We start from the raw sequence: 27,538 nt of genomic DNA on the forward strand, positions 1-27,538 counted from the left end.
ACTTTTAACATTTTTTTTTACTGGAATATTATTGTAAGAGAATACAGAGGTTCTTGTCTATAATCTTAATGTTTCCGAAAGTTTTCGAAACACATAGATCGTACAAGGTTTGGATAATTCCGGGCGGATTCCTCGCGGGGCGGATTCACATTCAGGCGAGCATTATTGCACGGAGGATCTGGATGTATCCCTGAAGCGGGTTGTTTTGGTTTCGATGTGCCAGATCGGAACTGATTGACGCCCTGGGATATAACCCGCGTGACCCGGAGTTAATTACGGAACCTAAGCGGACCGCAAGCTCGCGCTAAGCAGCTTGGACCGAATAGCAATTATAATTAATTAATTAGTCGTATGGGATTTGACTTAATGGATCGTCAATGATACACATTCGGATATCCCACGGGATTCGGATACTCAACAAATCATTTAATTCCCGAATAAGCCTGCAATTTTTCCTGGAAAATTCTCCTTACCTTGTATCGTTGCCCATCTTCGAGACTGCAGAGATGTACGTGTTCCAAAGACGATCCAGATCGTTCACTCGGCAAGATAACAGAAAAAGTAATCGCGAACAAAAATCTAAAAAATAGTATTAACATAATTACTAAAAATTCTGATTCCAGTAGCGTAATTAAAAGATCCTCCACCAAAAACCGCGATGAGATTAGCTATTAAAAAAATGAATTGGAAGTAAATAATTGGCTAAATGAAAACGAATGAATAATAACGTTGCTAATAAATAAATGAGAAGCTTCAGTTCATCGATACTTAAACAGTCTGCCAAATTCCCAGTCGGCACTCGATGGGATCATCTCCCGAAGGACAGGCAGTAAGCAACGAGCATCCGCTAGCTTTGGTGTATTTTTATTAACCGAAAACCTAGGCTATAATAAAGAATGCTATGTGTATACATATCCTCTATCTATATACAATAAATCCATCTTCCGCAACGTCACCGTACAACACTTGGCAAACTCGAAACCGATCTGTTTCTCGTGTTCTGATTACCTGGCAGGAGTCACGCGTTTCAATTCAGTCAGAAAAGTCGAGTTGAAGATCCCCGGACGACGGCGCGGCCGGCCCGGCCGCTCGCAAAATGGCGGCCGCTGCGCGTGGTCCGGTCATGGTCGGACTCATACAGAGAGGGCTAGAGGATCAAAGAAACGACGAAGTCTTCTAGAAGACTGGGTCCTTAATGTAACGTTTACGGTTGCTGATCGTTCTCATTCTTTTTTCTTTTTTTTTACTCTTTTCTCTCCTTCCTTTCCATTTTTCCTTCGGACTATCGATTACGAGTAAGTGTAATATTGCTTGCGCAGCATCGCGGGAGGACAAGGTGGATCGGTCCCCGCTCGTCGCGGCATTCAGCGGCACTGATAAGGCCATTCTCGCGCGACGATACGTGTATCGCGATACACGAATGCGACGCCGTTAGAAAGTCTCTCTCCATCGTTGATATATAAAAACCTCGCATGGGAATAATAAAGAAGATAAGTATGAAATATATCGTCTATCTATTATCTACGATGTTAATCAACAATATAATCACCGTTAGTCTCGATTGCCTTAAATTTATATTAATAGAAGATTAAAATTAAGAATCTGTACCGTAGAACTGTTGAAAAATTCGAATAGACATTTTAGAGCACTCTGAACAGTATCTCCGGCGTGATTGAAACGATTCGATTCTATGCGTTGTCTGTCGGCCAGACGCGAGAAGTATCGCAGAAGTATCGTGACATCCGTATCGTCGCGCGAAAGCGGTCGAAATGTATCGTTAAGTCGCGGGCAGTCACCGTTCTCGCGCGCCGTTGTGTCGTCTCTATTTACAAAAAAGCGTCTCGTCTCGCGTAAGTAGAATCGCGAACGTCGGAACGACGAACGGTCGAAGGGGAAGTTTAAGATGGAAGGTCGACGAAGTTCAGGGGGGTTGGTATCAAGGAAACGGTATTAAAAAATCAGTCTTCGCAGGAGAGATTCGAATGTTCCAAAAATTGGGTTCGTTCGCGTCGTTGTTCGGTTCGGTGAGCTCGAAGGATCGGGCACGGCGAAAAGACTACTCGACGATCGGTCGGTCGTCTCCTGAGCGTCTCCAAAGTACTCCAGTCGACGAGTCGCTTGCCTCTCGCTACTGGCAATGAGCAACAACCACTCGCGGCTACCTTCGTTCTGGCCGCCCGTGCGAAACGGGCGTAACGTCGAGTAACTACAGTGTCTTCTGAACGTTTTGGCACGCTAGAGTCTCTTCGTACGTCTCACTGACACTTCCGGCGTTCGTCGCGTCGTTCGACTGAACGGTTCGTAAAACGTCTAACACGATAGTCTTTGATAAGACCCGACGCCTATCGGTTTTGGCACTTCTCGTTTAATTGAACTCCCTCGATCGGACGTCCGCCTATCATCGTCCTAGCTACTTCAACGAACAAAAACAAGGTCCATCCGTGGAGCAACGTGAGCTGGCCGTGTTCCGTCACGGCAGATGAATCGGTACAGCTCTGAGCAAGAGAAACTGCGGAGGACACCGGGTGATCCACGATCGGGCTAACGGACGATCACGTTGGTTAGCCGAAGATCCCGTCGCAGCTGGGCATGCTGTTCATCTCGATGGCCCGGTGATCAGTCTCTTTGCGATACTCCTTCGGCTTGTGCTACGAGTTCAGGGGCGTGGTGCCGATGTTGCTGATGAAGCTGGGACAGGCGTTGTCCGCCCTGTCGCCGCTCTGCAGCGAGAAATGCCTGTACGACGTGTACGCGTGCGGGTTCGAGGACAACGGCTGGTCCCTCTTCTCCGTGGACCTCTGCTTCTTCATCTTCATGTATCCCAGCACCAGGATCAGCACCACGAACACCACGAAGCCCATGCCGCTGCCCACTATCAGACCCAGCCTCCTCGTCAGGATCGTCGCCAATCCGCCCCTGTCGCTCATCGTGCCGTCCCCGTCGATCGAATCCGGCGCCTCCAGCGTTCTGACGTCCGTGCATCGGCTGGTCAGCGAGTCCACCATCACCGGCAACGCCGAGCCCTCGATCACGTCGTCGTGGGACGCGTTCCACTGCCAGGAACCGATGTCCTCCGGGATCGGCGTTCCCCAGCTGCCCAGACCGAGCACGCAAATCCGGTAGCGGGTGTTCGAGGCCAGCTTCGTCAGCTTCACCGAACGAGACTTCGGGTCCAGCACCTTGCCTCGTACCTGGGGATTAATTGATTAGATGGTTTTGCAGCTGGAAGTCCTCTTGTCTCGTTTCAGCGGGAACTCTAGGCGAGATTTATGTATTTGTAGCGTATCGGAATGTTCGAGAGGCTAATTAATCCCTTGGCCTATGATTTCTTTCTCAACTCTGATCGATACGGCTACTTTGTCATTAATAATTTATTGGAAAAAGAGAAAAATTCTAAGCATATGTTATGCCTATATTTCCTTTTAAGTATAATACTTGATTACAGAGGAATAATATTCACTTTGAATTCGTATGAACTGAGCAATATGTATATTTGTTGAATCATGTTGAAAATCTTCACCACGAGTCTCAGTCGTTGTAGGGCAAGGGGATAATAGTGAACTTTAGCGATACTTCAGCTGATAAAATATAAAACGTGCAGTTGAATATTTGTAGTTAACCCCTTGCCTTATCACGTGTTAGGCTCGTGAAGGTTTTTAATATGACTTAACGAACATGAATATTACTCAATTCATTCGAAGTAAATATTATTCTTCTGTGATCGATCATACTCAACCACTTGTGGTGGAAAGACGATTGTCACAGAAATGTCAATTTTCCAAATTGATTTGAAAAATATCATAATATGAGAGATTATTAATAAACAAATTTAGTATTTACACGTGTGTAATTTCATCACCAGTTGATGCGTTTTTATATTCTCTTCTGGAACACGTTGAACTCCGTGTGATGCCTCGCAGCGAGTTACAGTTGACTGCTCTGGCACGTGTGAATTTCTTTACACCGCAAGTGGTTAACCCATTTGTATCACATAAAAAAGTGGAGAATCCTCACCACCACAAATGTTTCAATTGCATTAAAATAAAAATGGTCCGGAACGTATAAAAAAGTAAAAACTTATATAGCCATACTGCAGTTATTGCACTCATAAAATGTATCTTTCCCTTTTTTTGTGATATACAAATTATACAACGGTGGCATATATGCGCTTATGATGCGAATGGGTTAAAAACAAACGTAAATATAGAAAATTCCTAGAATTGTCCTCTTTTCCCAATAAATCATTAATGCCGGAGTATCAGAGTTGAGAAAGAACTCACTCGGCAAGAGGTTAATATTATATACTAAAAAAAGGTATCTCAAAGCGAGATACAGAAATGAAATTGCAATAAAGAAAATTCGAAATGTTTCTTATTCAGAATATACGAGATTGTTGAAAATTTCATCAGTTATTCCAAAGTGCATCGTCGTGGTTCGCGTAGGACAATCGTCGGACAATCGCGAGCTTAATTCAGGCTACCGGGGAATAATAATGAACCAAGATGAAATCTTGATACCTCCATTAGCGGACCCACCTCGTCGACGTTGTCCCGAGCGTGATACGCCACTTGGTAGCCGTGGAGGCCGGAGTGATTCCTGCTCTGCCACGAGACGAGGACGGAGAACGGCTGGATGTCTTGAATCGCGAGCTTCAGGATCAGCGGCGTGGAGCAGAAGGCGTGTGGGTCGAGATCGAGGAAAACCAGACCCCTCAGTTCAGGCGGTTGCTCGCATCTCAGCAGACCGCCCTCGACGTTCCCGACTCCGACGCCGTTTCTTCCGCGGCCACGGCCGCCATCCACTCCGCTAACTAGCTTCTGATGGTCTCTCAACCATTCCCAGAGTTCTTGCGACTCGCAGTCGCAGGTCAACGGATTTTCTGCGAACATTCACCGAACGGTCGGCTTACTCTTGCCCGGCAGTCGCCCCGTTTTGATGTAATTGGTCCCCCTAGATGGGGACGCTGTGTCATTGGTGTCGTTGAATCGCCGGAGGATACGGGCAACTTTCAATGTCTTCGGATGAAGGATTTAGAGGATTATAGAAGCAAATAGAAATAGAAGTGGAGGAATAGAAATAGATAGAAATGACTAGATATTAATAGAACAGATGCAACTCTCATAGTAAAAATAGAAATAGGAATTAGTAACTTTCGAGCAACTTCTCGCAGTCTCCGGAACAGTGTTTCTCAACCTTTTTGTGCTCCATCTTTCTAAAATTCTTATGTCTCCCTATGTAAAATGATATATATATATAGTTGGCGACTTAGTCTTCGAAACATCAACGTCGACATTCGTCCGCAAAGGGTTAAAAATCAAATTAGGACGTTGAGAAACACTGCTTCAGAAGCATCTTTCACGAGACAGTGAAAGCCGGATTAAAGAGAGATCGAGAGTTTCAAAGATGTCCAGTGGAACTTGTCACATTAGAATCTTACACAGAAAAATGTAAGTTTGGGAATGTAGATTTTCATTAAGCTATTGTAATTATGCTTGCACTTGATTAGCATGAGCGCGCGTAGGTGGGGCTCGCATAGCTCAGGAAAGACTGGGTTGCCCGAAACCGTCGGGGCATCGATCCGAAACAGCATGCAGACAGGTCCACGGGGGTTCCATTAGATTTGGAAAATCTTTCGAGGGTGGCGGGGGAGGCGATTAGGAGTAGCGGCAGCTGGCGGTCGCCGCGCGATACTTCCGAGGGAGTGAAGTTCGCAGAGACTTGCTCGCGGCGGGATGAGACGAAATGGCAGAGCGTGTTTGATTGTCCCGATGTTGAGTATCGATTCGGGACTATTGTACGTGACCAGCGATATGATTGGATTTCCAGCAGTAGTAACTCCATTTGGATCGATACGTACACTGTTATTCTCTCCGCCTCGCGTGTCCCTTGAATAAAAGCAGCTCTAGCAAATGAAACATTGATGCCGCATCAATCAGATCACCCTTTACAGTTTTTCATACCTTTTACAACGCTTCCCTCGGTGACTATTAATTGCTATGATAAATGACGCTCTGGCGAATCGATTAATTAATGCACGTTCTTGAAGAACTTTGTTGAATCGTAGATTAACACGTTAATCGCCATGTCAGTCATTGGTGACTGACGCTTCTGAATGACTAGAAAACAATCGTAACGTACAGGATAACCGATGTGAAATGAAAATGTTTAATAACGTAACTAAGTTAATAATAGTGTAATGCAAACATTGTAACGTCAGATAATTAATAATTGTTCCCGCTTTTCTTTGTTACAAAAGAAAAACTCTACGGGAAAACGCTTAAGATTTTCGTGGCGCTTAACGTGTTAACAAATTCGAGAGGATACTGTTGACAATGTCGGACAAGTTTTGACTTATCGATAACAGGGAGACGGTATTTTTGAGAATTTACTACAGTCGAGGCATCGAATTCGCGAGAGTTGAACGCATGATTTGAAACGAAATTGATTGTTCGATATTCAATGTTTCGGAGCATGTTTTATGCAGCGTTGGGTCTGTGCAATTGCACGAGTTCGCGACGAGGTAATTAATAAATAGAGTGCGAGCCATTATGCACATACAAATTTCTATAGATTAATTTATTGTAATTGGAACGGCAGAAATGAAGTATCTTGTGAATGCATCTAATTCACGGTTTGGTGATTAACCCTTGGCACTCCAGGTTGTTTTGTAATCTATCAGCGACTGCAACTGATTTTTATAGTATTCTTAGCGAAAATTAGAAATGCTATAAGATTCCTTCGATCTCTTGTTTTCCTTGTTAGTACAAAATTTGAATGTGCGGAAAATCGAATAATCTTAGGGTAGTTTCCTTAAGATTCATTCAAATATTTAATATTACAACTGGTGCAATATTGGAGCCTACAGAGTTCAAAGGGTTAACGTTTCTATATAGTCTGAGATAATATCGTTCGAAAACGTCTGAGATTTAACAAAACTCTAGATCCGTTAATAGCAGTCCATCAGACCAGTTTAAAACTCCATTCAATTTCAATCGAGGAAGCAGTGACTGTTCGATCGTTAGGAGATATCATATAATCTTAGAGTAGTTTCTTTAAGATTCATTAAAATATTTAATGTTATAACTCGTGCAACATTGTAGCCTACACAGTTCAAAGGGTTAAACTGGACTGAAGAATAGTTAACGAGGTTAATCGACATTACCTTTCCACGATTTTTAGTCGGGTCTGCCTTACCTTCGGCTCGTAGGCTCCGTATCTGGGTCTCCAGGGGTCGGAAAACGTTCAGCGGCAGGTTCGCCAAATAATTTCTGCTCAGGTCCAACAGCCGCAGCTTCTTCAGCGATCTGAACGCGTCGCTGAAGATCGCGTTGATCCAATTACCGTACAGGTGCAACTCCACCAGACTAACCAAGTTCTTGAACGTGACCTTGCCGACGATGCTAATCTGATTATACGAGAGATCGAGAATCTGCAACGACTTCAGGTCTTCCGGAAATTCCTCGAGTTCCTTCAGCCTGTTGTGAGTCAAGTTTAGAATCCTCAAGTGCTCCATGCCCTGTAGCCTCTCTTTCGGCAGGATTTCCAAACTGTTCATCCCTAGGTGTAGCGTCAACAAGTTCGGCAAACTCCTGAACGCACCTGGCGAGACCCGTAGTATACAGTTCTGATCGAGATACAAGTGCAACAGAGCTGGGAACGCCTCGAAGTCCTGGGACGTGACAATGCTCAAATTGGTGCCGGATATATGGACTTCCTGTAGAATCGGGTACATATCGTCCGACGGAGGATCGTGGATCCTGTTCAAAGGATTCCTCGTTAGATTCAGCCAGGTCAAGCCGGGAAGTTTCTGCCCGGATAATCCAACTGCCGGGATCTGGCCGAATTTGTTCTCCGACAAGTCGACTCTGCGCAGCATGGACGAGTGCACGAAGAAGTTGGCTGGCAACGCGCTCAGATGATTGTGGCTGAGGTCCACCGAGGTGAGCAGCGACAGATTGGCCATGGCGAAGCCGGTCATCTTCTCGATTCGATTATGGCTGAGGTCCAGCTCCCTCAGATGTTTCAAGCTGGCAAAGCTGGCCACGTCCACGTTCACGATTTCGTTGTAGGACAGCGACAGGATCTCCAAATTCAGAGCGTTCGCTAGAGCAGAATAGGGGATATCCTGGAACCGGTTGTGGTCCATTCGGATTTCCCTGAAGGACAGCAGCCTGTCGAATATACCAGGTGGCAGGTTGCGTAGTCGATTCCTGTTCAGATTCAACCGCGCTAAGTTTGGATTCAACACGAAGATAGTCTCTGGCAGCTGAGCGATTTGCGCGTCGTCCAGTAACAGTTCCTGCAACGATGGCAGCCTATTCAAACTGTGCTCTGAGATTTTGCTGAAGTTGTTTCCTGACGCTGCCAGGGTACGCAGTTCAGGGATATGTAGATTCAACAAGGCAGAAGACGTCAGCAAGTTGTCTTCGAGGTTCAGGTCGAACAGACTGTCGAGTCCCTGGAAAGCTCCGCTCTCTATAGTCATGATAGAGCAATTCTTCAAGTTCAGTGTCCTGATGGGTAGACCTTCTTGGAACGTGTAGTCCTGTAGAACAGTCAGATGATTGTTAGCCAGGTCTAGCACCTTGAGCTTCTTCAAGGCTGTCAGAGCGTAAGGATCCAACCGCTCCAGGCCGTTATCTTGAAGATACAGCTCTTCGAGTTCGTGCAGCTCGGAGAAGGTTCTAGCAGTGATGTGACTGAGTTTGTTCATGCTCAGCTCTAGAAACTTCAGCGCCTGCATCGGCTGGAAAGCGCCGTCTTCTATCTTAGAGATCGAGTTGTTGGTCAAGTACAGTCTCTCGACTAGCAGCAAATCCCTGAATAAAGGTGCTTGAAGATGCGTCAGTCTATTATGACCCAGCCACATGATCCTAACAGAAGCTTGCCCTCGTAGAGAGTCGTTGTGCAGCACAGCAAGACCGTTGCTGTCCAGCTGAATAGATACCAAGGAACTGCCGCTGGACGATGATTCCGATGCGGACAGCTGGAAGACGTCACCTAGGGCAGTCAGCTGGTTGCCTTGCAGGTTCACGTGCTGCAAGCTGTTCAAAGTCTTCAGCGCGCCGGTCTCCATGTCCGTGATAGCGTTATTTTGCAGATGCAGCTCCAGCAAAGACGGCAGAGGCGAGAAAACTCCGCGCTTCACCTCGGTGATCTGATTGTCCTGCAAGCGGAGCTCCCTCAGCTGAGTCAGATTGAGGAACGTGCCCGGCTGCAGCTCTCTGATCTTGTTCCCGTCGAGGGAGAGGGACGAGAGGTTCACGCAGTGCTCGAAGAACTCGCGGGGCACCTTCTCGATGTAATTGTTGCTCAAATGCAGTTGGCCTAACTTCCTCAGGCTGGTGAGACCTCTGCCGTCGATCCGGCGGATCGCGTTCAGCTGCAGGTAGACGACCTCGAGGCTCACGCTGTCGATGAAAGCGTCGCCCGGTATTTCTAGTATATTATTCTCCGCCAGGTACAACTCCTTCAGACCGGGTAACCTGGCGAAAACACCGCCGATGTAGTGGATGTGATTGTGGCTGAGCTCGATGTTGCTCAGCTGCTTGTTGCCCTTGAACGTCGCTACATCCAAGAACACGATCTTGTTGCGACTGAGATCGATGAACTCCAGATCCTTCAGCGAAACGAACGCGTCCTTGTGAATGGTCTCTATCGAGTTGTAATACAGAGAGAGTGTGTGTAAAATGGGGCAAGCTCTGAAGCAGTCCTCGGTTAGCTTCTCGAAGTTATTGCTGCTCAGGTCCAGGACCACCAACGAGCTCAGCTGACTGTACCTGTCGTCGGGCAGCTCGGAGATTTCGTTCCAGGCTAGAATCAGGGAAGCTAAACTCTCCAGTCTCCTCAAAGGCGCCATAGGGAACATGTTCAGCTTGTTCTCGGCCAGGTTCAGGTCGGTCAAGCTGTTCTCCAAGCCGGCGAAAGCGTACTCGGATATCTTCGATATCTGGTTACCCTTCAGCGTCAACTTTATCAGCTTCAGACCGTAGAAACAGTAGGACGTCAGCTCTTGTATCAAATTGGCCTCGAGGTCCAACGCGGCCAGCAATGGCAGCTTCGCCAACGATTTCTGCGGCACGTGAGGCAAACGGCTCGACACCAACGCCAACGACTCCAGGCTGCCGTTCAGGTTCCTGAACGCGTTCTCGCTAATCTCCCGCAGAGAGGACTGCGAGATCTGCAGGTGTCTGATCTGCGAGTCCACCGGGAAACAGCCGTCTTTCAATTCCTCCACGGTTTTGTCCAGCTCGTAAACGTTCAACGACTGCACCATCGTGCCCGCCCCTGCAAAACGCGCTCGTAAACGGTCGCCGCCATTCATTTCATTAAGCTGCGATAACGCGGAGTTTAGATTTCGCCGCGTCGCCGACGGACACCGGGGCTTTACTGCAGACGTAAAAGATAATGAATTCCTGGATGGGGTTGTTCAACGGTTGTCCGGCCCGATACACGTGTTTTGTGACGCGTTCCGCTAACTGTAGCTAACGCGACGGCGAAAGGACGATTTCTATTCTGCAATGAGACACTTTCGCTTTGATCTGAACGCATCTAAGTATTCTTCGTTACTTTGCAATGATAATTTATCCGAATCTCTAAATCAACGAGTTTCCATGCACGAAGTTTAAAATCCAATAAAACCGATCACTCTTAAATGGGTCATTCTATATTATCCCTATCTCTCCGAATACCATTAATCACGTCATTCCGCCCGCTATTCTGATCTATTCGCATTCCGAATGAAACGCGTTCGATTCGCCGATTACATAAAACAACGCGTCCCTGATCGACGGTACACCGGCTCGTTAGGCGATCAGGGGGGCGGGGACACGCAGGGGTGGAAACGTTTATCCGTCCGCGCTTTAAAATCACCCATTAAACGCTAATTAATTTTCCATTCTACGTGTTCGCACAAAAACGACACTGTTATCCCGATTATAGCGACCATCTCCGCGGGTATTATCGTGTACCGGTGCCCGCGGTATTGCTCGAGGGTCGTTCGGTTAATAAATGAAAATTGGACATCGTCGTTGCGTATCGTGTCGAAAGAAACAAAAAAAAAAGGGGGAACAGAGAAGAACGTTCTCGTTACGCCGACAGCCAGGCGATTTGCATTACGGCTGCCGTGTACTCACCGCCCGCGCTTAGAACCCGCTGGAGCGTGGTCCTCAGGGTCTCTTCCGTGGCGCCAGCGCATTCTAGGAAAAGACCGTCGTCGAAATTGTAACAGGGACAGCCGGGGATCATCTCGGATGGCGGACACTCGGCCATCTGAGCCACGGCGAGGTTCTGGATCAGCAGGATCTGTAGGATCAGCCGTACGGCGCGTCGCGTCGCGGCGCGGCATCTTCTTCGCCATCTTTCCGGAGTCATCGTGCCGTCGTGTTCGTTACTGAATTCCGTGTCGCTGGAGGACGACGCTGGAAAAACGAGAAACACGATTTGAAGGTTTTGCATGGATGTAATTAGTGTCGGTTAAATGGTCGTTGAATCTAGTTTGTTTTGAAAGTGAACTCTGCGGACGTATCGACACTCTGGATATCAAACTCTTATATTTGTAATAAGTTGCACAGTTTAATTGCCACAATATCAAGAGAGTGCATTGTTTCTTTCCTCTATTGTTTAACACGTCAACTGCCACGTCGGTCACCGGAGCTTCCAAATTTGACAATAATTACAATTTGTCAGATAACTAATGTCGAATGGAAATATTTCACAGCGTAAATTATTACATACTATTACTATTAGATACTAAATAATAAGTAACTGTTCTTTATCTTTGCTACGAAAGAATAAGTGCGACATAGAACTCTGAAGGTTCTCGTGGCAGTGAACGTTTTAACACTAACACCACCGAGCAGTTCAATTGACTTTTGAAAATTCGCTACAGGAACTCCAAGAGTGTATCTGTTCGGACTTTAATTGATTTACAATTGAATTTGCATAGTGCTAAATGAATTTCTTTAATAATTTCTCAGAGAAACATTTGTTACCTTTCTAATACTTGCAAAAAGAAGACATCATGAGTCATTTGACCCCGCTGGTAGTTTTAGTGTTAAGCATTCGATGTGTAATTCGACAGGATCTGCCTTAAGTTTCGTATATTATAAATAATCTTCGTCCTTAAAGGGTTAATATCTCTATCTAAGAGTAATCCATGGTAAGCTGTACTAGGATGTAGTTCGGATTTCCACGATGTCGCGAAACATCGTCGCAAGTAACAACTTGAAACGCAGTTATTTCCAAAATCCGGTTCCTGATAGACGAATTAGATATTTAAATCATCATTGAATATTCAAAAGTTTATTTTCCACGCGAACGGAGTGGAAGCCGGGGACGCGGCGAATACGTGTCGCGCGAATGAAACAAGCGCTTAGAACGGTCCGCTTTCTCGCGGAATTCCCCGGACCAGCGGAAAAAGCAGTTAATCGGGAGATTTCAGAAAGTACGCGAACTAATTCCCGCGAACGGAAATATCCTATGGAAATATCACGCGGGAACGTGAGCTGCGCACGCGCGCTCGCGCTCAATACGTGTTTTGCTTTAATAGAACTTCCAACACTGGAAAGTTCTGCATTTTAATTTGAATTTAATTGCGCAACGAGCGGCGCTGCGCGCGGTATATATTTCCGAGAAAAGAGAGCGCCGAAGGGCTGGCTGGCCGCGTTCAATTATCGCGATCGATGGCGGCAATTCAAACGGTAATGAACCTGTCGCCGTAAGAAGAGTACCGTCTAGTTCTTTTAAGATATTTCCCTTTTTCCTCCGCACCCCCCTCCACTCCCCGGCCCCGCTGCCGCCCGCTCGAGCTTCATTCTTATCCGCCTTCGTTATCGTCATCGAAGCGGGAAATATTAAGGAGGGCCGAGGGAAAACTGTCATTACGATGTCCTAGCTCTCAGTCTTTTAATTATAACGAGACGAAACGCCGCGCCGGCGGAACGCAGCTGCGATTTAATAATCTTCCTATTATCTTAATGATAACGTCAATCCTTATCCGTCCCCTCCGCGTCTCGAAGGAACACGAATCTCGGCCGAGCCGGCGCGACGAGGAACGTTCCACTTCGCCACGTTGCCTCGCTGCGAACAATTTCTCCCGGGGCGTGAATGTATCACGTACAATGGTAAATATTAAACGTGCAAATTAATTCGTCGCTCTCTTATTCGGTCGACTAAAAATTCCTTTGAAATTTAAACAGTTTCGAAGTCTCCACTTTCATCTCGAACGTACACAGATATCCGGAGCAACATGGAATATTCGGAAGAAACGCGGGATGTACGATATTCTTAGAAATATAGGGGAAAGCTGTTTTTAAATGTACATGAAATTCATTTACTGCAACTAATAAATGTTCGAATAGATAATTAACAGGGAAAAATGAAATTCGTAGTTTTCCGGCTGATTAATAATTATATCATAACGGGCAGAAGGTCTGATATTTTCAGACGTCGTATCGCGCGTCAGGCTTTCCCTAATTAAAACGTTAATTAGCTGACACCGGGGCGGGGTTCGTCGACATTTCGCCGGAAGAGATCGGGAGCGGCCGCGCTTCGTTTTAACACGCGTATCCGGCGACCGAACGGCCGTCCTCGATCCGCTGCTAATAATTTCGCAAGGAAACATCCTATCAAGAGGATCAGTTAAATAGTCACCCGCGGCGACGTTGTCGATGATTCCAGACGAGCTTCCGTCTGCGTGGCGTCCGGTTTTAGCATACCGGAAACGCGCGATTCACTGTACGCGCCGCTCGCGCACTCTTTTTATAATTCTTCTCGCCTGCGCGTTCTCCTTTCGTTCTGAGCAAATTATTCGACCAATTCAGCATTTCTATTAATATTCGCTTCTCTCAATCTTCTGTCTCTCTCTCTCTCTCTCTCTCTCTCTCTCTTTCTCTCTTTAACACTTCGACTGCCAAGTAAATAACCATCGAAACTCCCATGCAATCGAAACATTTCTCTTAAAGCAAAAACTAAAAGGGCAAGGTTCTTCGTAACGATTACATTACTACTCTCCTTATATCTCACACATTCAACGAAACTTCGTTCGATGAGTCACCAAAAAAATGAATAATCAAGATTATTGATATACTTTCAATAGTATATCGTACAATACTACATACGAAATTGAAGATGTAATAAACATTGATTCAATTATAATGAAAACATTCAAGAATCTTGAAATCTCAGATCATCAATTATTTCTTCATCCCAGTTCTCGAACCACTCACGAGAATGAATATTTCTATGAATATCCACTTGATAAGATATAAATCGTAATATTTTAACACTAGAACTACCGAGCATTTAATACGATTAATATGCAATTATAAAAATTGTAACAATAGATTATTTTCAGTTTCTTCTGACATTCATTATACGCAAATGAAGCTATTTATTTTCAAAATCATTCCGAATATTCAATGCTTCGAAGATATCAATAATTGCTAAACGAAAAAATCGAAACCAGTCATTAAATTACGACAGAACTATTTGAAGTTATTTTAAAGATTATTACTTTAAAAATTGTCCTACATCTTTTTGGACTTTCTACATTCGAATACCTCAGGAAATGTAACACTAGAGATTCTCTTCAATATTCAAATGTCATACAAAATTGTTCATTGCACGATTTTCGTTCATTAACCCTTGCACTCGAGAGGTGACTCTTACTCACCACTCGATTTCATACAGTAAAACTATAAAATTTGATATTTAACATTACATCACGTACAACGCATCAATCTGGTGTTAACCGAATACTTCTATCCTTCGTTGTACGTTTAGTACAGAATGTTACAGGAGAAACGTTTATTATTTTACGTTTGAATAAAGCGTATCGCGTGCAAAAGAAAGAGAACGTGTGAAATTTTTCTGGCCAGAATTTCCGTTGGCAACGACGCGGTCCACGGAGCGGCATCCGCGTTTCGCGGATCAGGTACCAGATGTAGATGGCCCGTCGCTGTTAACGGGTCGCATAAATAGCGACCTTCCGGCGTGCAGCGTAGCCGGGACACACGGGTTTCCGTGCGAGACACATTCTGAATGCAGCGATTTCCTGCAATAACAATCGCGGAATTATGTATGCCGGCTGCGTGGGTCGCGGATCCGAGCCGAGGCTCCGCATCTGCTGCACCGTGTCGCGCGGATCATCGTTAGGCCAGCCAGAGTTACGCGACACGGCTGCGCGCGGCCGCAAATCTTTCGTGATGCGAACAGGAAGCGCGCCGGCTCGCGGAGTAATTGTGTCAGGGTCATCGTGCTCCTCAATTTCGATTAGAATCCTTGGCTTTCTGAACTATGTCTACAGGAAAGTTCTGTCCGTTCTTCGATTAACACGCGGAATGCTATTTGGGTCACCGGTCACCCAAATCGAATTACTATAGTTCACTCGATTAACCCTTTGCGAGCGAATGTCTACATCTTGGCGAGATCAAGTTTTCATGTTGAGAATGCTAAGTTACAAATAATTTAATTATTCTGATTAGAAGAGATCTGTACGTAGTTGTTTGAGCAACCGATGTGTAATTTAGCTTCGTTGCTGAAGTTTTGTGTTTTAAAGAATCTTCATCTGCGAAGGGTTAAACGGTGATTATTTGTTTGGTTGTCGCATTTTTATATTATAAAGAATGCTAAGTCACAAACGAATGATTTAATTACTCAAAGTAGATTTGAGAAATTGGAATAATTATTAACGTTTGGATTTATCGGGGAAGATTTTATGATTTTATCATTTAGTTTGATTGTCGAAGGCTTTCAGAGAATACTTTTGACATTTAGCAGTATTCTAGAACTTGATAACCTATCAGTACTGAATTGCAATGTCAGGCATCGGATACTATCGATATTATATTCCATGGTCCATATCCCGTTCCATAATTCCGAGATAGTTCAGTCCAAGGCATGGAGTTTAAGATAACCGTGAGTCAAAACTTACTAATTGGTAACTTCAGGACCGAAGATGTTTGTTAGTTGGATCGGACCGTAATGTACCTGCTAATAAGTTTAACCTCTTACGGTGCCGATTAAGAAACTCTGCGTCTTAGAGACGCTATTAATAACTTTCAACCGATGAAGTTTCTAACCGTCTCAAGCGTTGTAAAACAAGCTAAAAAACGGTCGTGTCGCGGGAAAAGACAGACTCAATATACAACATTCCCTACCACTTTCTAATATTCCCTTATTGACTATCAACATAAAATTATCATGTAATTCAAAAGCAAACCTTCTCGTTTATATACGAAAAACAAGTCCTACTCCCGAATAAATTTTGAAATATCGTTTAACCCTTTGCACTCGAAAGTTTCTCAATGGAAATATTCAACATTTTCTGACGAGATACAGGTCATATCGTTTGAAACTAATTTAACGATAATTCATAGATAAATTAAGCAACAGAGGTGTTTTATTTAAATATTTCACGTAGTAATGCAAACTTTAATTTGAAATATTAAATATTCAACTTCATAGTTTTATTGTATCGAATCACGTGGTGACTGAGAGTCACCTTTCGAGTGCAAAGGGTTAACTCTTTATATTATTATTATATTATCTTTATACTATTAACATATAAAAGGAAAGTCATGAGATGTATCTTACTGTTTTCTATCGATTATAGATACAAATGTTGTAATATATTTAATGACAAAATTCTACAGTTTGTAATGACTAATTTTAACCCTTTGCGGACGAAGATTCTTTGATACGTAGAATATCAGCAGATGAAGCTAAATTATGTATCGATTGCTTAGATAATTGAAAAAGGGAAATTACGTACTGACATCCACCTATTTTAGTAATTAAATCATTTGTTTGCTTAGTGTTGCGAATATGAACATCTGATCTCGCCGAAATGTCGACGTTCGTCCGCAAAGGGTTAAATGGCTCTGCAACGGAGCTCCCGAGTGCAAAGGGTTAAAAAAAACAGAAGCAACAAGTTCTTTATAATATTTCCAAGTGTCGAAAAATAAAGAGTCGATTGGGTTTAATCGACCCGGAGAGCGCAGCGGTATTAAATAAATTAATTTTAATACTGTCCTTTGTAGATTCGGCCAGCCCGTATACGTCACGAGCACGACCGTTAAGTGGTTAACGCGCTAAATGGCCTACCCGTGTTCCGCGCAGGTTCGTGCGGTGGAAATGCAGAAACCGGCGGCCAACGTTGGAACTTTCGGCCGCGTTAAAAACGGTAACCGCTCATTTCGCGGTTTCGGGAAGCGGTCGGGCTGCCACGAAATTTCTTCCCCCGACCGCGACCGTACGACTGACAACCGCCATCCGAAGGCTAACGATTACGGCTGCTCGTTGGGGACTTAATTGAACTTTCCTAAACGGGGCGGCGGGGAGTTAAAAATTGTTAACTTCGCCCGTACCGAGCGGCGCCGACAGTATTGCTAAGTTATTCGGTCGTGTAACGATTCATTAAGTTCCTCGGTTTACACGGAAGGAGCTCTTTAACCGTGAGCATAACCGCGCGTCGTTTACATACTCCGGTGGAAAGTACCTTTGACAATGACAACCTTTAGAAAATTAATTATCGTACACCACTGGTTTAATGTTCAATGTCCTGCACACTGATAATCATGTGTTATTATTATCATATAGAAAACTATTAATTAGAAACGATTGACACCGGTGTTCGCGAAATATCAGTATCAACACTAACATTTTTCCTACTCTAATGAAATAACTTGCTACAAAATAAAGGTAAATGTTGGATGATTAATTTTTTACTGGAAATAGAAACAACAGGAAAGATAAATATTGAAAAACTGTTTAATCGGGTAATATAAGAATTAATATACAGTTAAACGAAGGAAAGAAAGTTTTTAAACCTAGTCATTTCACTTGGTACAGTTAGACACTTAGCTATGCAACTTTGCTGATTACAGCATTGAAGAAATATAAAATTTAATTCGAATTATCTATTTAACACTGAAACTACCAGACGGGTCAAATGACCCATGATGTCTTCTTTTTTGCAATTATTAAAAAGGTAGCAACTGTTTCTCTGAGAAATTATTAAAGAAATTCATTTACTACGCAAATTGAAATGTAAATCAATTAAAGTTTGAACAGATGCACTCTTGGAGTTCCTATAGCGAAATTTTAAAAAGTCAATTAAACTGCTCGGTAGTTTTAGTGTTAAAATATATTACATAACAATCTGACATCCGAGTTTCTCTATATATAGTGATATAACTTGACCTCAGTGAAAATTACCATCCACAATTCTGTTTTCTGAAAATTAGCCGAAAATTAACGCGATGCGTTAACCCTTTGCACTCGAAAGTTTCTCATTTGAAATGTTCAATACTTTCTAACTAGATTCAGTCGAGATTCTTTAAAATGAATATATTAAGAAGTCCCACATAAATTAGGGAAGTAAAGCTATTTTCTTTCAATATTTCACGTATTGATGCAGTATATAAAGGTTAATGGTAAATACCAAGGTTTATAATTTTGCTGTATCAAATCATCTGGCGACTTGGAGTCGCCTCTCAAGTGCAAAGGGTTAATAAGCAACAAAACTGAAACTCCCGTGTAGTAATATTAATAAATAATACCAACAACACTCCTACGACTCTATTCAACCTCACACACCTCATAAGCGTCAACGAAATGCTCACCGCGTTCAGAAGACCGCGTCCCGATTAGACACCAGACAGATCTAGAGCGAAGTCAACTGAACCGGGTAATCGTTCACGTTAACAGACATCCATTAACTCGGACACGCTGTCTCTTCCCGTAGCTCGCGGCTAACTCGCGAATTCCCGGCGCGGGGTTACGTTATTCTAGACTTTTTGCTGCCCCGCTAGACGTACAAGCATCCCGGGCAAAGGTGAACGGCGCCGCGGCCGTAATCCCATAAAAGTCGGCGTCGCGGGGACGCGACCGCGTTTTTGCGCGCCGCGAACGGCCCACAAAGCGATCCAGCTCGGTTGCAGCGTGCCCCGCAGGCGGCGACCTCGTTCCCCCGATCTTGGGTTCTGTCTGTAACGGGCGGCAAAAAAGTCGACTGGGAAGAGGCCGCGCCATTTTTACGGCGGCGCCGGGTCTTACAGAGCCCTGCTACCAGGTGTCTGTTGCATCTTTGCGCGTTGCGCTCGGTTACGAGCACGGGAACGCGGATAATGCCGCTTTATGGGGTCTGACATTTTTCTGCTGGCTAGACATTGTTGCTCCCCTGCTCGCTGCCAGTGTTTTTTCGACGGGTGGCAATTCTACGGGATGTTGCGAGTAGAATTGCGGTTGCGGTAAGTGTAATCTTCGGAAACTTATTGTCTGTGTAGTGGAATGGTTAATGAAAGTCTACGTTTCTTTGTTCTTTGGTGTTAGATGGGGTCTCTGATCGAACATTTTTCTGTTTCTTGTGTAGCGAGTGAATGTTTGAATGAGTACGAGATGCGCGCCGAATGAGTGAGAATGGGATAGAGCGACAGGCGAAAGATGCGAAGGATTGGTGTATGAAGAATGAAAGAATGTGAGTGAGTGTTGCTAAATACGAGTGCCAGGAGAGGACGAGTCAGTTGTTAGTTGACCAGCGAAAAACAACGGAATAACGCGTCGAGAAGAGATTGCGACACTTGTATTAATTTAGGGAATTTGTGAGTGTAATCTCGATATGGATTTCTGTTTATATAGAAGAGATGATTCTGTGCAATGTTTAGTTTTAATTTGGTTGAAGTGAGAGCCAGCACAATGATTCATTCGATAAATTGGAAAGCAGTTGGTAACGAGTCGGATAAAGCGAAGAGGTTTGATCCCTTATAGCAGAACCATCAAGCTTTCCAGCGTCAGATTGTTAATCCAGAACAATCATCAGACACCTATCGCCATTATCTTTCTCTTCCCTCTTCCATGGAGGTTCCACGATGAAAATCGTGTACCATCTCCGTTGAAAACGCATCATCTCGCCGATGCCCCCCCCCCCCCCCGTGCTTGGTTACCATCGTCCAATCGAACGATGGCAGCCGGGTCTCCCATTGTTTCCCAATATTTTCCAGTCCATTCAATCGCTTTCACGCCTTCATTTTTGACCCGAGGCGGGCTTTAATCCGCTCGCCACAGTTCGTCAAAACTCCGAATAATGCGCCGTAAGATCGAGGGCTCGCACAATGCTCGGGGTCCGATTGAAAATTTCCAACGCAGCGCCGATGAATGCCCGTCAGCCGGATGCACGAGCTGTCACACGTCGAATAGACATCCACCCGCACGTACGCGTGTACAGGGTGTTTCCGAAATCATAGTACAACCGGGTGGAACAGCGAATCTGCATTCGAAAACAAGTCGAGAACACAAGGAAATTTCCTTAAAAAAGATTTCATCTTTAAAACAATCGATACCGATCGTAAGAAATGAAATTCGACACGTTCACATTAATATTCATAACAAATAGAGCTAGCGACTAACGAACATACATATTATTAGACTCCTATCCAATGAAACTAATAAGATTCAATAAAATCGATTGCTCAACTTGTTTTCAAACTTGTCGTTCATATTTCCCAATCAGTTTCTTGCCAAGAAATTCTTTCTCGATTGTACTATGATTTCTAAAACACCCTGTACGCGAGCATACTCGGCATGCATTCACGGATACAAGCGTCGCCATCGACGAATGGTAGCCGGTGTGTAAACCACGCTCGAATGATTTTCTGTTTACCAACCGTCGAACGTTTCACCGTGAATCTCTATCTGTTCCCTTCCACCCCTCCACCCCCCCCCTCCCCTTCGGTATCCGTGAACGATTTTCGGGGGTTGGGGGTCAGGTTCGGCCGATTAAAGTCGGATTTCGCTTGGGATTCGAGAAACGTTTTCAATTTAAACATTAATCTTCGTACGATTGGCCGAGCGATGCCCGAACCCCCCGGAGCCATCGTTCCGTAAGCGTTTCGATCGGGACTGGCCTTTTTCCTGCCATGTCCCGCGCTTTTTGGATCCCTACGGTTATCGGCGGACACGCTGCCGGCGCTGCTCGATGGAAAATGCGAGCCGACGCGCGAGTCCGCCGGGAATCTCGGTGGATTGTTCGTTTTTCCACGAGATCCGTGACTCGACATCGGTATATGAACGTTTGATTGTTTGTTATAATCAGAATTTCCAGAGGAACAAATAAAATACACTGCGGCATGGTGTTCTGGTACTACCAGCAAGCCTGTCTTCGAGTAATTAGAAATTACAGCAATCTGTCGGGAAATGCTAACAAGAGGAATTATCGAACTCTGAAATTCAATGAATTATTAACACTAGGTTTACGGAACGCGTCAAATTGAAGCATATTGGATTTTAGAAATATTATTTTGTAAATGTTTACGCCGATTTTGATTGATGCGGTCACACTGACGTGTACCCCAATTACCTACTATCAAATCTCCAGTTTCCACAATCTAAATAAACGAGCATCAATTCTTTTAGGAATAATAGAATGAAGTGTACAATAAATGCCTGTAAACCTAGTGTTAAAGATTCTCTTTAAGTAGAGCAAGTCAAGCCTAATGTATTCCAATGATTCTTGACATTGGTAACAGATAGCCGAAAGTTTAACACTAGAACCACCGCACCAAAATGACTGGTTTCGATTTTTTTGTTTAGCAATTATTGATATCGTCGAAATGATTTTGAAAATAAATAGCTTCATTTACGTATAATGAATGTCTGAAGAAACTGAAAATAATCTATTGTCACAATTTTTATGGGAATTGCATATTGATCGTATTAAATGCTCGGTAGTTTTACTGTTAAACAAAAAACACACTGACGTTTACAAAATCTCAATTATGCCTTGAAAATCAATTGACATTCTATACCACAATATTCCTATATAATTCATTTCTAGAATGAATACATCAGATTCCGCCTAGAAAGCAGCTTCAACTCTTAAAACTCCGATCGAACCAAGTTAACTCACTCTCGCGTCGCATCTTGCACGCCCATTACTCTCCTTTCGCAGCTCGAACAATGTCTCATGCCCGGTTTATCGAGCGCAGGCTCGTCCAGAGGACTGCGAGCGCGTCGCGCCGATAAATATCAGCTGATTCGCGATTGTCCGCGAATATCTTCGCTAACGAGCGTTCGCCGCAAGTGTGCAAATCGCCGGAACCCTCTCAGGACCCGGCAGCCCCCGTCCGGCCTCAAGTTCCAAACGGCTCCGCGCCGTCCCGCTTTCAACCGCCGCGCGTCTGACCGATTGCACAATGCTTTCATTTCATATTTGTTTTAACGGCCACAATCAACGCGGCGAGCGAGAGAGCGAGCGAGCGAGAAGAGGACGGCGAGCGTGGTCGCGGGCGTTGAATCGAACCCGCACGAAGACGCGCGGAACGAGCGGACGGAAAAAGAAGGCGAAGAACGGGGACGGAGAAAAAGGAAGAACAGGGGAACGTTTCACCTCGGCGGGAAAAGTTTTTGCGCGGGGCATTACTTCCGGTGGAAATGGCTTTTCACTTCAATAGCAGCATCTACGCCGCGCCGCAATTTATTGATCTGTCTTCGAAATTTCAGACGCGCAATAAAACCGACGTTCCCTCGTCGCGAGCGCTTCCGAGACTCGAGTTACTAGAGGGAAAATTCCGCGCGATCGTGTATTTTCTTCTCCGCTCGGCCGCCGTTCTCCGGCGACGATCAAATTTATTTAATCTTTAAACGCGCGCGAAAGTCAACGTACATCACGTTCCGGCGTTGTCGCACACGGAACTCCGTATTAACAGGGGAAAAAGAATGTCGCGTTTGTTAACCAGTTAGCTGGTTTCGAGTACGCTCGTCAAGGAATGCGGTTCTGCGTTTACTCTTCGCGGCACATTTACGCTTTTCGAAGAGTAACAGCTAATTGGTACAGAGAGTATGTATTCAAATGTTCTTTCCGTCCGATACGGAAGACGATGATAAAAGATTCTCGAAGTTTCGTTTATGACACGGACGGGACAGACAGTTAAGCTTAGTGTTCATTCTTTTTTAATACTTTTGAGTTTTAGTTACTATAATCGACATGTGCCGTCGCGATAGCAAACATTTATTTTTTGTCAATTTAGACGCATACGACAGGCATAGAATTTTGTCTCTTGCGTCTTAACACTAGGTTTACGGAACGCGTCAAATTGACGCATTTTGAATTTTATAAATATTATTTGGTAAGAGTTCACGTTGATTTTAATTCATGCAGTTACATGAATATGTATTTAAATTGTCTACTTTTAAACTTCTCACTACTAAGATCGAAACGAACGAACATCAACCTTTCTAGGAACAATGGTATAAAATGCAGAAAAATTTTCCGTAAATCTAATGTTAATTCAGCGAGTGGAGCGGGGCATATAAAGAAAGTTTCTTTCACAATTTTTAAGTAAACCCTTTGCTCCCGTGTCAACAATAATTTATTGGAAAAAGAGAAAAATTCTAAGCATATGTTACGCCTATATTTCCTTTTAAGTATAATAGTTGATTACAGAGGAATAATATTTACTTACATGTTGAAAATCTTCACCACGAGTCTCACTTGTTGTTGTAGGGCAAGGGATTAACAGAACGGAACCGGACTGTTCACATTTTTATAAATTAAAGTATTGGTTATAAAATAGCAATTCTTAAAGCATCCACCTCAAACATCTCAATATCCACATACAAAGAATGTTTCTTTCACAATTTTTAAATAAACCCTTTGCTCCCGCCTCAACACTTTCGTTGGAGTCAGTTGTACAAGTGAGACGTTAGAATTCGGGATGGATTCGTTATCAGTGGATATCTGCAACTTTATACCTCCGTTTCCAATAATTTGTTGTTTATTGGTCGTGTCGGTTGCATTTTGTTTCATATTCCTACGTTTCCTTCCGTTTTTATTAGATCCGCGTTGCTTCCAGCTCCGGTCTCTTCGAGACGGATTTATTTTTAACGAAGCTCGCAATTATTTCCGATATGGGATACTATCGATTCCGCACAAAGGGATTATACGAGCCGACAGGTCTCAGTATCAATGGGAAAAGGTTAAAGTTGACAGACAGGATGCACAGTCGCAGTCGAAAACAAATATCTTAATATTTATCATTCGAAACGGTGTTAGTATTTTCTTGTTCACGGATTAATGGTAAGAAAGATCTTAGGATAAATGGAATGATTAAATTTAACTGGAATACCCGTCATTCGCGAGGTCGCTCGTCAGGCTGGATTATTAATTTTCGAGATGAAAGCCTTGCACGTGGGAATTGGGCAACTTAACAAGCTTTTTACGGCGCGTGATGCCTATTGCATCGCGAGTTGCTCGTAAAATGCAGGTAATTCCCGGAATACGTCGTCCTGTGCACGCTATATGCAGATAGAGTGGTATCGTAAAACCGCAGCTAGCGTTCGTGATACGCCTTCGCCTTTACAAGGTATTTCATGAATGATTATTCACCCCTTGCCCATCTTCCATGTGTCTTTCGTCTCTTTTCATCGCGAGTTTCCTAGACACGCACGCTTGTTCCGCGGAACATCCAACTTCGTCTGAATTCTTCTCGACCGGAAGAATATTTTCGGTATTAAATGAATAATTTCGAAACGCGGCATAAACGGCGAGGTGATCTATCTTGTATGATTAACGCGGAGCTTTTCGAATCTCGTAAATAAATATCAGCGTATTTAGCATACGATAGAGCAAACAATTATCCCGAGGGAATAATAATCCGCGCGCGGACGGTTGCACTCGGAGGAACATATTTTAATTACAATTTATACCCGCGGAAATAAATTATATCAATAATTCAACGGGGAAACATCAGGGCCACGGTTTCCCGTCGTAAAACACGCGAACGGAATTATACGTTGAAACGACTGGGGCGCTGTTCCGACGCAACATTCGATTAATTCGTTCGCGAGTTTGTACAAACTCAAAGGCAAATGACTTCGAAACGAAAAGCCGGTTGACATCGCATTTAACTCTTGTTTCCCCTTGTTTTTGGAGATATCGACTTTCAAAGTTTATCGGACACTCGAACCTCCATCGCAGCAACCCCTGTATGATACTGTATTACTGCGCCACGGTTTTGCTTTAACGCGACACGAGAAATCATGGAAATCGCCAATTCCGGTCAATTGTTTTAATGAAGATATATGTGCAATGACATACGTTCTTATTACAATATTTTCTTACATTACTTCAACAGAATCAGCTGTAGAAACCAACTTATAGAACTATTTCTATAGAAATGGAAAAGCTGTAGAAACCAACTTATAGAACTATTTCTATTTCTATTAGTTATACTATAACTATTTCTATTTCTATTAGTTATACTATAACTATTTCTATTTCTAATAGTTATACTATAAGTATTTCTATTTCTATTAGTTATACTATAACTATTTCTATTTCTATTTATTTTAGTCAGTTATAGGTAGTTTTCTGTAGGTTTCTACAGGTAATATTCTATAAGTTCTTATAGAAATAATTCTATAGAAATAGTAGTAGAAACCAACTTATAGAACTATTTCTATAGAAATAGAAAATCTGTAGAAATCAACTTATAGAACTATTTCTATAGAAATAGAAAATCTGTAGAAATCAACTTATAGAACTATTTCTATAGAAATAGAAAATCTGTAGAAACCAACTTATAGAACTATTTCTATAGAAATAGAAAATCTGTAGAAACCTATAAGTTGGCTTCTACTACTATTTCCATAGAATTATTTCTATAAGAACTTACAGAATATCACCTATAGAACCCCCCAAAAAACCACCTATAACATACTAAAACCTGCAAAAATTCTCTCCAAATCTACACAAACTACCAACAGAACCCCACAAACACACCGACAGCTTTCAATCTACGCAACACACATCCCCCAAAACCCACAGCGTACATTCAAAAATGTCCGCACGCCCAAAGCGAGCGAGCCACCCCGCGTTAAAGGTGGAAAGCTGAAACAAAGCCGGGTTCTCGAAAAGTTTGCCACACAGTAAATGATCAATCCTCTTACGGCCGATGCGATCGGACGTATCCCGTTAAAGGGAAACATTGGATTAGGTAAAAGCTTAAGCTCCGGGGAACGACTCGTTGCCCCGAACGATCTCGTCTGTTTCGTTTCCAACGCCCCTCCACCCTCTTCCGGCCAACCCTCTGCCGCCCCCCCTTTTTTCTATTCACCGCGCCACTTCGGCCCCGAATTCCAGCTCCCGGCCGAGATCGACTTCTCGCGGATATTGCTTCCCAGCGCATCGGCTTTTAACCGGTTTACCTTGTTCTCGTGGAAGGGCGAAAGTCGCCGCGCCCCGCCGACCCCCGAAGAAGCTTCCAATTTCCGCCTATCCTCTTTCAAACGCTCGCCCTCTCGCCGGGGTCTTCCCGGCTACGACTACGGAACGATCCCCGGGACCCGGGAGATGGTTCGAGTGAATCCGAAGTGTGCCCCGGCTTAGATTACCGTCCCCCCTTTCTTCCCCCATAGAACCCACCGCTGCCGCCGCCTCGCTAACGGAGACAAGAATTCGCCCCGGATTCCCGGTTACGATCCGAGCTTCGTCCGGGGCTTTTTAGCGGCCGGATTCCGCGACCCAATGATATCGTCCCTGCGGATCGCGGGCCACTTCCGGAAAGAAACCCGCGGTATCAAGCCGGAGTATCTAGCTGCCGAAGGCTGGCTGCGGGCGGAGTCTATTTCGATGAGATTCGAAGCGAGAAATCGGCTTGATTGTTCGGGTTCATTGGGCTCGGGGACAAAGGAGGGTGGAGATGCTTTCGGAGATGTAGGTTTCGAGCTGTCGCTAACAGGTTTTAGTGGAGACGAGGCTGTTTGTTGGGAGCTTCTGCGGAGTTTTGATGCTTCTTCCGGGGCCTATGAATTATTTAGCTGGATTGGGAAATTGTTTGATCTTGGGAACTGCCTAGTTTCTGGTTTCTTTGGTTCCTTTGTTTTGTTAGAAGTGTTACCTTGGTGATGATTCGGACTTTGCGGTATTTTGCTTGGTTATTATTGATATTGGGGGATAGAAGGCGATAGTGATTAGAGGATACGAAGGGAATATTGGATATCGAGGATGAATGAAGCTGAGGGGATTGAATTAATGGAGAACGAGTATACTATTTAGTTGACAGAAAAACGGAACGAAATTTTGCGTGCAGAGTAACAGGATTTAGCGGACGTGTAAAGCGGAGGTTGCCGTGTGTAATTTACTGGACGTGTTTACGCGTACACAGCGCTGGGTGGGTTAATTAGCTTCCCAACTGAGAAGAGTGTAGACGCCGAACGAGTTAAACTGATAGACGGTCGATGTCGATATAAGTAAAATGTGGACAAGTGCTCGCTAATCTGGGGAGAAAGGTGTGCGAGATAAGGGGGTGTCCGTGCTAGGACGGAATTAAACCCGGGAACTCTAATTATAAAAGCGCCGATAATAACATTATGCCGGCCGGATTTCCGATAGCGCGGTGCGGCGCGGATTAACGAAGCCATGGAAACGATGGCCATCGCCGATGGAGACGGTTAATTAAAAATAATATTCTCCGCGCCGCGCGTGAACTTCTATTAGCGGTGGGAGCAATTGGCTTGTATTTTCCGCCGTTGAAACGAA

General features: G+C 44.2%; 1 protein-coding gene across 8 annotated transcripts in view; it reads right to left on the reverse strand.

Moving 5' to 3' along the window:
• Positions 1–857: 857 nt before the first annotated feature.
• Positions 858–27,538, reverse strand: part of LOC116429842 (uncharacterized) — a 129,103-nt gene continuing 102,422 nt past the window's right edge. For all 8 annotated transcript variants that reach the window (XM_031983222.2, XM_031983226.2, XM_031983219.2 and 5 more), the window contains 4 exons: positions 11,136–11,420; positions 7,195–10,287; positions 4,536–4,879; positions 858–3,191 (listed from right to left, as the gene is read on the reverse strand). In XM_031983222.2, coding sequence (XP_031839082.1) covers positions 2,649–3,191; positions 4,536–4,879; positions 7,195–10,287; positions 11,136–11,420 — 4,265 coding nt within the window. In that variant the 3' untranslated portion in view covers positions 858–2,648. The remainder of the gene's footprint in view (positions 3,192–4,535; positions 4,880–7,194; positions 10,288–11,135; positions 11,421–27,538) is intronic.

The sequence above is a fragment of the Nomia melanderi genome, chromosome 1 (genome assembly GCF_051020985.1).
Source record: "Nomia melanderi isolate GNS246 chromosome 1, iyNomMela1, whole genome shotgun sequence".
Classification (NCBI taxonomy): Eukaryota; Metazoa; Arthropoda; class Insecta; order Hymenoptera; family Halictidae; genus Nomia; species Nomia melanderi.